Here is a 12,530-nt window from a genome sequence, read left to right on the forward strand (position 1 = left end):
TGCATGGTTCTCAGCCTTCAAATGTCAACACAGGGAATTCAATAGGTTGATTTTAGAAGAAGTAACTTTTCTAACTTTTTAACTCACCGAACTCATCGGAAGGAATATCAATGCTTTAGGACTTGGTTTGGAGCATTCATCAGGTATTTAAGCTGTACTTTCTGACTGAATGGGCCATATGGGCCAAAAAACAATAACAAAATGTCCTACATAAGTATCTAATAAAACAAGCAATGTACCTAAAAACGGTCTGGAGTGATAAGTAGTAGTGGGACTTAAATAAAAAAATAAATAAAAAAAAGAAGTAGAAACACTATGACATATTCCTTTAAAGTGAACCATCCATATCTACCACATCTTGCAGCAGCATGATGGCTTAAGGCTTGTTTGATACAGACAGACCCTTGATGACTTTAATACAGCCATTTACCCAATCATTGTGTTCCATACTGTACCTGAGTAATTTACAGTTTAATCTAGTCACCCCCCAATTCCCATAGATATGTGTTGATATGAAAAGAGGTTGTAGTATCGGCTTGTAAGAGTACATGAAAACTAGAATGGCACTCAAAGAGATGCAACACCCATGTATGACCTTGCTTTCAATAGAAAAGATGGTCAATAATAAAATGCATGTTATACCATCCATAAACCTGTTATGGATCGACATATACACATGTGACTGAAGCCGTGTACATACAAGTTGAATGTGGTTATTTGTATTTATAGATATATATAAATATAGTTATAGTGAGTGGGGCAGTTGTAGTTTGGTAGTTACAGACACGACAGAGATAGCTGCTTGAAGCTACAGACGGCAGTTTTCATATGCAATTTAAAGAACGTATCAAAAGTCTGGTGATGTTGAATTTCTAAACGGTTCATCAGATATGAATGCAAATACTTTCAAATTAATGCTAACAGTCTGCACTTTAACCTTATTATCGTATCCTTTCAAACTCAAAGAGTACAGAACCAAAATAAAAATGGGTCACTGTGCACATAACATTGGTGCTCACTTTATGTTGCCTGTTTGAAGCACACATTTGGAAAGAGGCCAATTCTAAATCGTGCTTAGACTACTTTGTTCATGATATGAGAGGCCAACGTACTAGCTAGGCATATTCGCATATGGATCAACATTTTATTTTAAGCCTCATTCATATGATGGCGTGGCCTAGCTCAAATTGATAATCCCACAATGTGTCATGAAGAGCATAGTAGTCATGACTTAAATTAACTACGTTTACATGGACTGCAAAACCTCCAATATTAATCCGATTAAGGCAATACTCTAATTAAGTAATTGTCATGCAAACAGCATTTTCTGATTACCTTAATCAGATTAAAGTCATAGTCGGAGTAAGCAATAATCTAATTAAACAATGTGGAGTAACGTTACTCCTATCATAGTCGCATTATTGAAGTGCTTTTTAGCCATGTATACACCAGGGGCGTAGCTAGAAATATAAAATTGGGTGTGCCTACAGGAAAATAGGGTGTACTAGAACTGAAAAAAGTGAAGCACAGGATCAGTTTTTCAACCACAAGCCTTTACTGTATATTCATAATATTATCAGGCTATGCCGCCACCACACTGTCCTCAATGTACATCAAACAATATTAAAAGTACACTCAAAATGTTCTGTTGAATTGCCACAATAACAGGCCTGGAGTTGCAGAACGGGCTACAAATGCTTGCAGCTTCCCTTTTCCAACATCCCTATAGACAGACGCATTGTCGGAGGGACTGTGCAAACTTTCTCTCAATACTGATATACAGTCTGTAGCAAAGTTGCGAGTTTGCCAAGCCTAGGCCTTTAGTGTACTGTATATTCCTATGGTTACAGGGCAATGCCACCACTGTCTTCAGTACTTTGCATTAATAGGCTACATTGAACAATATTATATAACAGTACAGTCCGCTTTTCTATGTTTCTGCTACGAGGACAGCATTCTGGCATAATACAACAGTGTTCGGTTGAATTGTGTCATAACGGTAACAAATGAAATCGGGTAACGTTACCAGGTGCAGCCTCATTACAGAGCAAGACTACGTGGCCTGATCTTCAACAAGGCAATATTTCTTCTGGGTCCAAAGTCTGTGTCAGCTCTTTCAGATGAAAGACTGGATACACTGTTCAGTCTGTTGGGGAGCATTGTTGCTCTGCTGCTTGTGTAACCTTAGTAAATATACCATTACATTTTTGAGTTATTTTAATTACTTAAGCTTTACTTTAACTATTATTTTATTTGTATGTTTACTGTGTAACATTTAGGTCGTTGTTTCATGTCCCCTTGCCTAGGAGTGGTTTTGGTTCCTACCTGCTGTTGTTTGCAGGGGACAGTTTAGAGTGTAACGATCTATCTATCTCGTTTTATCCAGTTATTTGATCTACTAGACAAACGAAAGTTGGAATGGGGGTGTCATTCAGTGTGATTGTGGTATTCATTAAGTATCAAGCTCGATTTTAGGATTAATGTAGCTAGCTACATTAGCCTACTAACCGTCTCCTGTTTGCCGTTCAATTCGATCTGCTGCTTCACGCAGTAGGTCTGCGATACTCCTTTCCTCCATCTTTTTCTGACATCATTGCAGCAGTGACTGACAGCCTGTGCAGTCCAATCAGAACAGCTCTTATTTGCATGTTGGAGCATGAAATCCTTAAATAAATATATCCTTAAATAAATCCATAAATAAATACTTAAATAAATCCATAAATATATCCTTAAATAAAAGTGTCAATAAATGATTAAATAAATAAATAAATAAATAAAATGGTAAATAAATGATTAAATAAATAAATAAATGTATTTATTTCCGTATATATTGATGGATTTATTTATGGATTTATTTATTGATGGATTTATTGATGGATATATTGAAGTATTTATTGATGGATTTAATGAAGGATTTATTTATTAATATGTCACAAACATTTACATTACATTTTACATTTTAGTAATTTGGCAGACGCTTTTAATCCAAAGCTACTTACAAGTGCATAGGTTCTACCATAAGTCAGAGCATCACATCCAGAAACTAGCTAAATACACAGGAAATGCTGTTCTAAACATAGTTGTCATCAGAAGTGCTTTTTTTAAATTTATTTTTTTATTTTTTTTGGGGGGGGGGGGGGGGTTAGACAAGGATAGGGATATCAGAAAGGAGGGGCAGGGGAAATCAGGAGGGAGGACTAAGGTAGAGTTTGAAAAGGTGGGTTTTGAGTCTGCGTCGAAATAGGGGGAGGGATTCTGCTGTTCTGACAGTGGTAGGCAAGTCATTCCACCACTGAGGAACCAGAACGGAAAACAGGCGTGAACCTGCAGCTCGACCGCCAGGTGCACGTAGAAAAAGCGTCCTCCATACACCTCGAGTGCACCCTCAATTACCTATTTCCAAAAAAAAAAAAACGAAACACCATACGCAGCCACTAGGGCAGGGAGCCATAACAATGGTAGTAGTACTGTTTGTATGTTGGTGACAATGTAAGGTTAGAATTATGGTTTGGGCTGCCATTAGCGTTAGGGTTGCTAGTCAGGTTAGGTTAGTAAAACCCTAACTCCGCTCCTCCTCTCTGTGATTCTCGTCAGACCGGTTGTTAGATTCTTCTGGGTCTGAAGTGAAGTCAATAGACTAAGCCAGAAGCAGTCTTTGACACAGACACTGAATACAAGCAGAGCGCTAATACATTTTTACGGCCTTTAAGAATCTAGAACAGGTAAGGAGGCTGCCTATTTGTTTAGTTTCACTATGTTACCTATATATGATGGAGTTCTGTAGTGATCAGGTTGAAAAATAATACATACAATAATACAATGACCACATTACAACCTCATTTCAATATAAAATATTAATCATAATTTCATGTTGAAATTTGGTTGAGATGTAGTTGTTAAAATGATTAAAAGATTAAAATGTTCTCAACTTGCACTTTGGGCTTTGCGCTATTTTTGCTTTATATCAGACGCATAAACACTGTTCTGCAGTCCCTGCCCCCACCGAAGGGTGACACTATTATATCCAGTTATGGTGTTGACTGTACATTGAAAAGCCATTGGATATCAACAATAAAAGAACATGGAGCAAAGTGTAAATGAAAACTAAGCTGAACCTACGTCACTGAGGGCTGAGGGAACAGTCTGGGAGCTGGAAGAGCCGGTTCTCATGGGAGAGCTGCTCTGAGCACATTGTTGTGGTTTATCTGGGAGTCTGACTGGGAGTGGATGTGCCTGGGGGGCATTCTGTGGCAGTAATGAGGCTCAGCTATACAGTACTGTGTAGAAGTCACTAGGCACCCTCGACTTATATGCATTCTGCATGCAGTAACGGCTATATTTCTGTGAGGAGAAATATGAATCATAGGGGAGTTCCTAAATAATACCTCCTCAAATAATTAAACTGGCAAACAAAATGGTTTAGACATTCAAGATTTACACATGTACATTTACATAATGTGCCAAAGGATTACTGTAGGCTACGTAACTCAGAAGACTCCACAGGAAGGTCATTCCACCACTGTGGGGCTGTTTGGTTGTATTAGCTCATATCACAAAACCAAAATCACAGGTCATAATATCAACCAAGTGCAAAGAAAAGCTTTTTTCCCTCAACCTGATCCCTATGTGGCTCTGTAATTTACACAGTCATTTACACAGTGATTTACTCATGGGTTTGTGTCTCTTCCAGAGATGAAGGCTGATTGGTCAATGTGCCCGTATTTGATTCTCCTGATCCTCCACCAGACCTCCAGATCAGGTACAGAATATGCTCACTGCAATATAACACAGTTTACATCATACATCAGTAACATTGCATGGAATTAACTGCATTACAACTGGACCAGCTACGCAAATGTGAACTACAGTACAGTACAAACTGTGAAATAAGGATTAGCTGTTCCAGTTCTGTGTTCTAGAGGTTTAAACCTGAGGTATAAATTCCAGCTATAAGCACAGATGACCCTTTAATTTCTGCTTGCTTTGTTTACACACTTACATTTAACACACTTAGATTAACATCTCCTCCCAGCACTTCCCACAAGACACCCCAGTGAACATGGCCGTGAGCCTTCTGGATTTGGAGAAGGCTTACAGTCAGTTACCTGAGGTATAGTGCTGTGAGAAAGTATTTGCCCCTTACTGATCTCCTCTATTATTGCATATTTGTCACACTAAACGGTTTCAGATCAAACAAAAAAAATTCAGACAAAATGCAGGACCTGGAGTTGAGTAGTGCATGACTGCAGTGTCTGTAGCTGGAGCAGGACTGCAGTGTTGGTCTGTAGCTGGAGTAGGACTGCAGTGTTGGTCTGTAGCTGGAGCAGGACTGCAGTGTCGGTCTGTAGCTGGTGCAGGACTGCAGTGTTGGTCTGTAGCTGGAGCAGGACTGCAGTGTCGGTCTGTAGCTGGTGCAGGACTGCAGTATCTGTCTGTAGCTGGAGCAGGGCTGCTGTGTCGGTCTGTACCTGGTGCAGGACTGCAGTGTTGGTCTGTAGCTGGTGCAAGACTGCAGTGTTGGTCTGTAGCTGGTGCAGGACTGCAGGTTCGGTCTGTAGCTGGTGCAGGACTGCAGTGTTGGTCTGTAGCTGGAGCAGGACTGCAGTGTTGGTCTGTAGCTGGAGCAGGACTGCAGTGTTGGTCTGTAGCTGGAGCAGGACTGCAGTGTCGGTCTGTAGCTGGTGCAGGACTGCAGTGTCGGTCTGTAGCTGGAGCAGGACTGCAGTGTTGGTCTGTAGCTGGAGCAGAACTGCAGTGTCGGTCTGTAGCTGGTGCAGGACTGCAGTGTTGGTCTGTAGCTGGAGCAGGACTGCAGTGTTGGTCTGTAGCTGGAGCAGGACTGCAGTGTTGGTCTGTAGCTGGAGCAGGACTGCAGTGTCGGTCTGTAGCTGGAGCAGAACTGCAGTGTCGGTCTGTAGCCGGTCCAGCAGTAGTCTTAGTGTGTGCTCTTTCTCTCTGCAGAGATGTTCCAGCTTCTGGGTCCAGCTGGTCCTGTCATTGCTGTAGTTGGTGAATATGTTGTCCTTCCCACTCACCTCAAACCCAACATAAGTGCAGAGGATATGCGCATAGAGTGGTTCAGACCGCAGAACAGAGACCCACTGGTGTATCTCTACCTTCTGGGAGAGAGCAGGAATGAGTCCCAGAACCCATCGTACAGCGGAAGGGCCGCACTCTTCCCGGAGGAACTGAGGGAGGGCAATACGTCTCTGAGGCTGAGCAGGGTCCAGGTCTCTGATGAGGGGCAGTATTCATGTTACATTCAGTCCAAGTCTGACAATAATTACCGCATCATGGTTTCACTGGAAGTAACAGGTCAGTGAAATTTTCCCCAAATATTATGGGGTAAAGACATGTTTGACATTTTTGTGAATGGAAATGGATAAATGGATGATGCTTTATCTGGATAATAGTAATGTAGAGACTATTAGATGATATAAGCTGTTACTAACCTCCCATTTCTGCAGCTGTAGGAACTGAGCCAGTGATCTTCAGGGAAGCAGATGAAGGAGGGGAGGTTGGCCTGCTGTGTGAATCTAAAGGCTGGTATCCTCAGCCTGACCTCATCTGGCAGGACAGTGAGGGTCACAATCTCACCACTGAGAAACCTGAGATACTCTGGGACAGCCTGGGCCACATTGTCATAAGAACACGTGTTGTCATAAAGAGAGAAGGCAGCAGCAGATTCACCTTTCGAGTTCTGCAGCAGAACCTCCATGAGGAAAAGGTGACAGAGTTTTGCCTCCATGGTGAGTAAGACTTTACAGAATCAAACAGAGCACACACTCCACACAGATGATCTACAAAAAAATGTATTTCTTTCTTGCATGGATTTTGGAAACTGGTTTTGTCAAATTTTCAGCTGAGCTCAGATTTGCTGTATCAAATCAATTTTTTGTGCTATCTGTATGCTCCATATTCATGGATTTTACAAAAGTTGACCATACAGTCTGGCAGTCTTGGTGGGGATAAAACAGCGAATTCAGTTTATTCTCACCAAAACTTCTTCATTCAGGGCCTTAAAAGAATTGTGCAAATGTTTTATGTCTTTGTTTATGTTTTTTGTGATTTACAGCTGTGAAGACTCGTGAGTCGTGAGTGTGGCTGTTCAGAAACCTGATGTGATAGGCTAATGCCAGATTTGGATCCAGCACCCGAAAGTTAGCTAGAATCCGTTGAAAAACCCCATGTTAGAGAAATCGTGTTGACCATAACATAACATAACATAACATAACATAACATAACATAACATAACATAACATAACATAACATAACATAACATAACATAACAAGGTAATGGTGAGAACAGGCCTTCAGCCCAGCAATGCTCACCTTTTCCTGCCCCTAAGTGTACCTACCACCTAAATTGCCTATCAGCTAAATAAAATCTAACACCGTATCCAGCCTGCTCTTGAAAACCCCCAGTGTTTCTGCTTCCACTACATGTGCTGGCAAACTATTCCACACATTGTGATCAATGCCTGGAACTGTGTGGATGTGCCACCAATTTCTCCAGTTCCTCTGCAAAAGCTCATTCTATTAGTGTGGCATTAGTTCTATCTACTGGTTTTCCCAGAGTCATCTTAATTTCTTTGAATTAACCACAATCTGTATTCTTAATCTAAGCACTCATCGACTGAATTTCTCACTGACTCTCACAAACATTTGTTCATACATTGTCATTTGTCCATTGTGTTAATTTATTTAGAATCCCGGTAATTTAATTCCCTGCACTGTATACCTGGGATAATTTCATTCCCTGCACTGTATACCTGGGATAATTTCATTCCCTGCACTGTATACCTGGGATATTTTCATTCCCTGCACTGTATACCTGGGATGTGCTTGGACTCCTTATTTCTGAGGTGTGTGACTGGAGAGTGAAAGAGTGAAAGAATGAACAAACTATTTAAAAATACCCATATATGTTTCAGATGAGTGTCAAAGCCGTCCATGGAGAGCTGCCTTTGCTGTCACTATGACTGCACTTATTCTCTTGGGCATCGTCCAGTGTGTGTTCATCCATCGTTGGAAGAAAAGGTAAATGAAAAGTTGATCTTTAACATAAATAATATGAAGGTATGAATTGAAATAATGCTGTTAATGTCATTCTGAGAAGTCGGTTGGAAAAGGAATATGAGGAGATTAAATTAACTAGTAAAGGGTTTGGCTATTGGGGGACACTGAAGGTGATAAAAGTATCTGAGTAACTAATTAAAGAGGTTTAATGTCAGGTTGGGGTGGTTTTGAACTTGATTTTGAACTCAACCTGTTTCGTAAATTGTGTTCTTAAAAATGTAAGCTCCTTAAATTATTCTGAATGTCTATAATAGTATCAGGTGTCGGGACTGCAGAACCAATCACAGCACAGAAGCAGGCGGAATAGATGTCTTTATTCAATGACAGGCAGATCAGGCAGGTCGAATGCAGGCAAACAGGGGCAACAGAGATAATCAAGTGCGAGTGCAATTGTGTGTATTTGTGTGTGTGTGTGTGAGTGTGTATATGTGCGTGTGTTTCTGTCTGTAGAATAGGGAATTGAGGAAAACTGCTCAAAGGAACAGTCCTGTACTTTGATCATGAGGCCAGTGATCTAGTGTTTAATCAGACCTTTTACACACAACTGACTCTGAAACAGCACTTTTACACACAACTGACTCTGAAACAGCACTTTTACACACAACTGACTCTGAAACAGCACTTTTACAACACTTACTTCTGTAAGCTGATGGAGAATCACAATATCATCCTCTGCAGAATGAAAACACATCGTACTTCACCTATCATCAGCATCTATACAACCAATTTCTGTGTTTGTCCAGAATTTGATAATGATTGTGTACATGCAGGTGATCGTACATTTCACTGGGAGAATGTGGAAATTATTGAATTATTGAGTCTGTTGAAATAATTTAGTCCAGCATGTAATGTTCTTGTTGTTTTCTTCCACAGCCATCATCCTCCAGGGATACGAAATGAGACACACAGAGGAAGAAGTGGAAATATATAGATTTGAAAAGATATGATATGGGAGAACATTGAAATGAAATGCTAGATGTGTAATACAGAAGAATTAAGCAGCTTCCCCCTTGTTGAAGGTGACAGCATCAGGTCTTCATGCAGGTGTGGTATACACCAATCAGCCCCAACATTAAACCCGCCTGCTTAAACCAGTTTTTTAATGATTAAAAATGCTTTATACAGTGATAAAAACTGTATAAACATGTGTATGGACCCTTAATATTTAATTATATGATAGGTGCACTTATATAAGCAGATAATCATAAGTGAATTGCATTCACAAGTAAAAAATTTTAATGAAAATGGAAGTCTTGTGAACTCATTGTGGAGTGCATTTTTTGTTATTTAAATATCCTGGTACGTACTGGTCTATCGTAACTGGTGCTGGGACACAGTCTCATGGACAGACGAGACAAGGTTCTTTTGTGTCTGAGTGGTGGCAAGAACAAAGTTTGAAGGCCAAAAGGAGGTACGTGGGCTGCCTGGCCACCAGGCACTGGCCTGTGGACAGTTTTTGTGCTATCTGTATGCTCCATATTCATGGATTTTACAAAAGTTGACCATACAGTCTGGCAGTCTTGGTGGGGATAAAACAGCGAATTCTGTTTATTCTCACCAAAACTTCTTCATTCAGGGCCTTAAAAGAATTGTACAAATGTTTTATGTCTTTGTTTATGTTTTTTGTGATTTACAGCTGTGAAGACTCGTGAGTCGTGAGTGAGGCTGTTCAGAAACCTGATGTGATAGGCTAATGCCAGATTTGGATTCAGCACCCGAAAATTAGCTAGAATCCGTTGAAAAACCCCATGTTAGAGAAATCGTGTTGACCATAACATAACATAACATAACATAACATAACATAACATAACATAACATAACATAACATAACAAGGTAATGGTGAGAACAGGCCTTCAGCCCAGCAATGCTCACCTTTTCCTGCCCCTAAGTGTACCTACCACCTAAATTGCCTATCAGCTAAATAAAATCTAACACCGTATCCAGCCTGCTCTTGAAAACCCCCAGTGTTTCTGCTTCCACTACATGTGCTGGCAAACTATTCCACACATTGTGATCAATGCCTGGAACTGTGTGGATGTGCCACCAATTTCTCCAGTTCCTCTGCAAAAGCTCATTCTATTAGTGTGGCATTAGTTCTATCTACTGGTTTTCCCAGAGTCATCTTAATTTCTTTGAATTAACCACAATCTGTATTCTTAATCTAAGCACTCATCGACTGAATTTCTCACTGACTCTCACAAACATTTGTTCATACATTGTCATTTGTCCATTGTGTTAATTTATTTAGAATCCCGGTAATTTAATTCCCTGCACTGTATACCTGGGATAATTTAATTCCCTGCACTGTATACCTGGGATAATTTCATTCCCTGCACTGTATACCTGGGATAATTTCATTCCCTGCACTGTATACCTGGGATAATTTCATTCCCTGCACTGTATACCTGGGATATTTTCATTCCCTGCACTGTATACCTGGGATGTGCTTGGACTCCTTATTTCTGAGGTGTGTGACTGGAGAGTGAAAGAGTGAAAGAATGAACAAACTATTTAAAAATACCCATATATGTTTCAGATGCGTGTCAAAGCCGTCCATGGAGAGCTGCCTTTGCTGTCACTATGACTGCACTTATTCTCTTGGGCATCGTCCAGTGTGTGTTCATCCATCGTTGGAAGAAAAGGTAAATGAAAAGTTGATCTTTAACATAAATAATATGAAGGTATGAATTGAAATAATGCTGTTAATGTCATTCTGAGAAGTCGGTTGGAAAAGGAATATGAGGAGATTAAATTAACTAGTAAAGGGTTTGGCTATTGGGGGACACTGAAGGTGATAAAAGTATCTGAGTAACTAATTAAAGAGGTTTAATGTCAGGTTGGGGTGGTTTTGAACTTGATTTTGAACTCAACCTGTTTCGTAAATTGTGTTCTTAAAAATGTAAGCTCCTTAAATTATTCTGAATGTCTATAATAGTATCAGGTGTCGGGACTGCAGAACCAATCACAGCACAGAAGCAGGCGGAATAGATGTCTTTATTCAATGACAGGCAGATCAGGCAGGTCGAATGCAGGCAAACAGGGGCAACAGAGATAATCAAGTGCGAGTGCAATTGTGTGTATTTGTGTGTGTGTGTGTGTGAGTGTGAGTGTGTGTGTGTGTGTGTGTGTGTGTTTGTGTATATATGTGTGTGTGCGTCTGTCTGTAGAATAGGGAATTGAGGAAAACTGCTCAAAGGAACAGTCCTGTACTTTGATCATGAGGCCAGTGGTCTAGTATTTAATCAGACCTTTTACACACAACTGACTCTGAAACAGCACTTTTACACACAACTGACTCTGAAACAGCACTTTTACACACAACTGACTCTGAAACAGCACTTTTACACACAACTGACTCTGAAACAGCACTTTTACAACACTTACTTCTGTAAGCTGATGGAGAATCACAATATCATCCTCTGCAGAATGAAAACACATCGTACTTCACCTATCATCAGCATCTATACAACCAATTTCTGTGTTTGTCCAGAATTTGATAATGATTGTGTACATGCAGGTGATCGTACATTTCACTGGGAGAATGTGGAAATTATTGAATTATTGAGTCTGTTGAAATAATTTAGTCCAGCATGTAATGTTCTTGTTGTTTTCTTCCACAGCCATCATCCTCCAGGGATACGAAATGAGACACACAGAGGAAGAAGTGGAAATATATAGATTTGAAAAGATATGATATGGGAGAACATTGAAATGAAATGCTAGATGTGTAATACAGAAGAATTAAGCAGCTTCCCCCTTGTTGAAGGTGACAGCATCAGGTCTTCATGCAGGTGTGGTATACACCAATCAGCCCCAACATTAAACCCGCCTGCTTAAACCAGTTTTTTAATGATTAAAAATGCTTTATACAGTGATAAAAACTGTATAAACATGTGTATGGACCCTTAATATTTAATTATATGATAGGTGCACTTATATAAGCAGATAATCATAAGTGAATTGCATTCACAAGTAAAAAATTTTAATGAAAATGGAAGTCTTGTGAACTCATTGTGGAGTGCATTTTTTGTTATTTAAATATCCTGGTACGTACTGGTCTATCGTAACTGGTGCTAAAACAAAAATAAATACCTAAGACCAACTTCATATTGAAGAAATCGAGGCTGAATAAGACTTCTGTACAGTACTGTATATAGTGTGGCAGGTTTAAATAATAATCTGTAAATATCTGTAGATATTTATAATGGGGGTGGCATTGGCTCGGGAGGTAAGAGTTGGAGGGTTGCCGGTTCGATCCCCCCCTAGGTGTGACAAAGTGAGCGAGACACCCAACCCCCAGTTGCTCCTGGTGAGCCAGTTGGTGCCTGTATGGTGTGTGTCAGTGTGATATGCCTGGTTTTATATGACCTTGATATGCAGTGTTTTTTATGAGCTTGATATGCACTGTTTTGAATAAAAGCTTCTGCTGAATAAAATGTAATGTACTCAG

General features: G+C 40.1%; 1 protein-coding gene and 1 long non-coding RNA gene across 3 annotated transcripts; both read left to right on the top strand.

Moving 5' to 3' along the window:
• Positions 1-3,615: 3,615 nt before the first annotated feature.
• On the top strand, positions 3,616-6,785 carry LOC133125852 (butyrophilin subfamily 1 member A1-like). Of its 2 annotated transcripts, XM_061237535.1 has the most exons (4): positions 3,616-3,722; positions 4,691-4,759; positions 5,962-6,315; positions 6,468-6,785. In XM_061237535.1, exons 2-4 carry the CDS (start codon positions 4,693-4,695, stop codon positions 6,755-6,757), a joined length of 711 nt encoding a protein of 236 aa, XP_061093519.1. In that variant the 5' UTR covers positions 3,616-3,722; positions 4,691-4,692; the 3' UTR covers positions 6,758-6,785. The 2 variants fall into 2 exon arrangements, with proteins under 2 accessions (XP_061093519.1, XP_061093520.1); XM_061237536.1 differs by lacking the exon at positions 4,691-4,759 and having other exon boundaries at positions 3,654-3,722.
• Positions 6,786-10,501: 3,716 nt separating this feature from the next.
• On the top strand, positions 10,502-12,530 carry LOC133125856 (uncharacterized). The gene is made up of 2 exons (XR_009708468.1): positions 10,502-10,722; positions 11,701-12,530. It is a non-coding gene; the product is annotated as an uncharacterized LOC133125856 (long non-coding RNA).

This window comes from Conger conger, chromosome 4 (assembly GCF_963514075.1).
Source record: "Conger conger chromosome 4, fConCon1.1, whole genome shotgun sequence".
Taxonomy (NCBI): domain Eukaryota; kingdom Metazoa; phylum Chordata; class Actinopteri; order Anguilliformes; family Congridae; genus Conger; species Conger conger.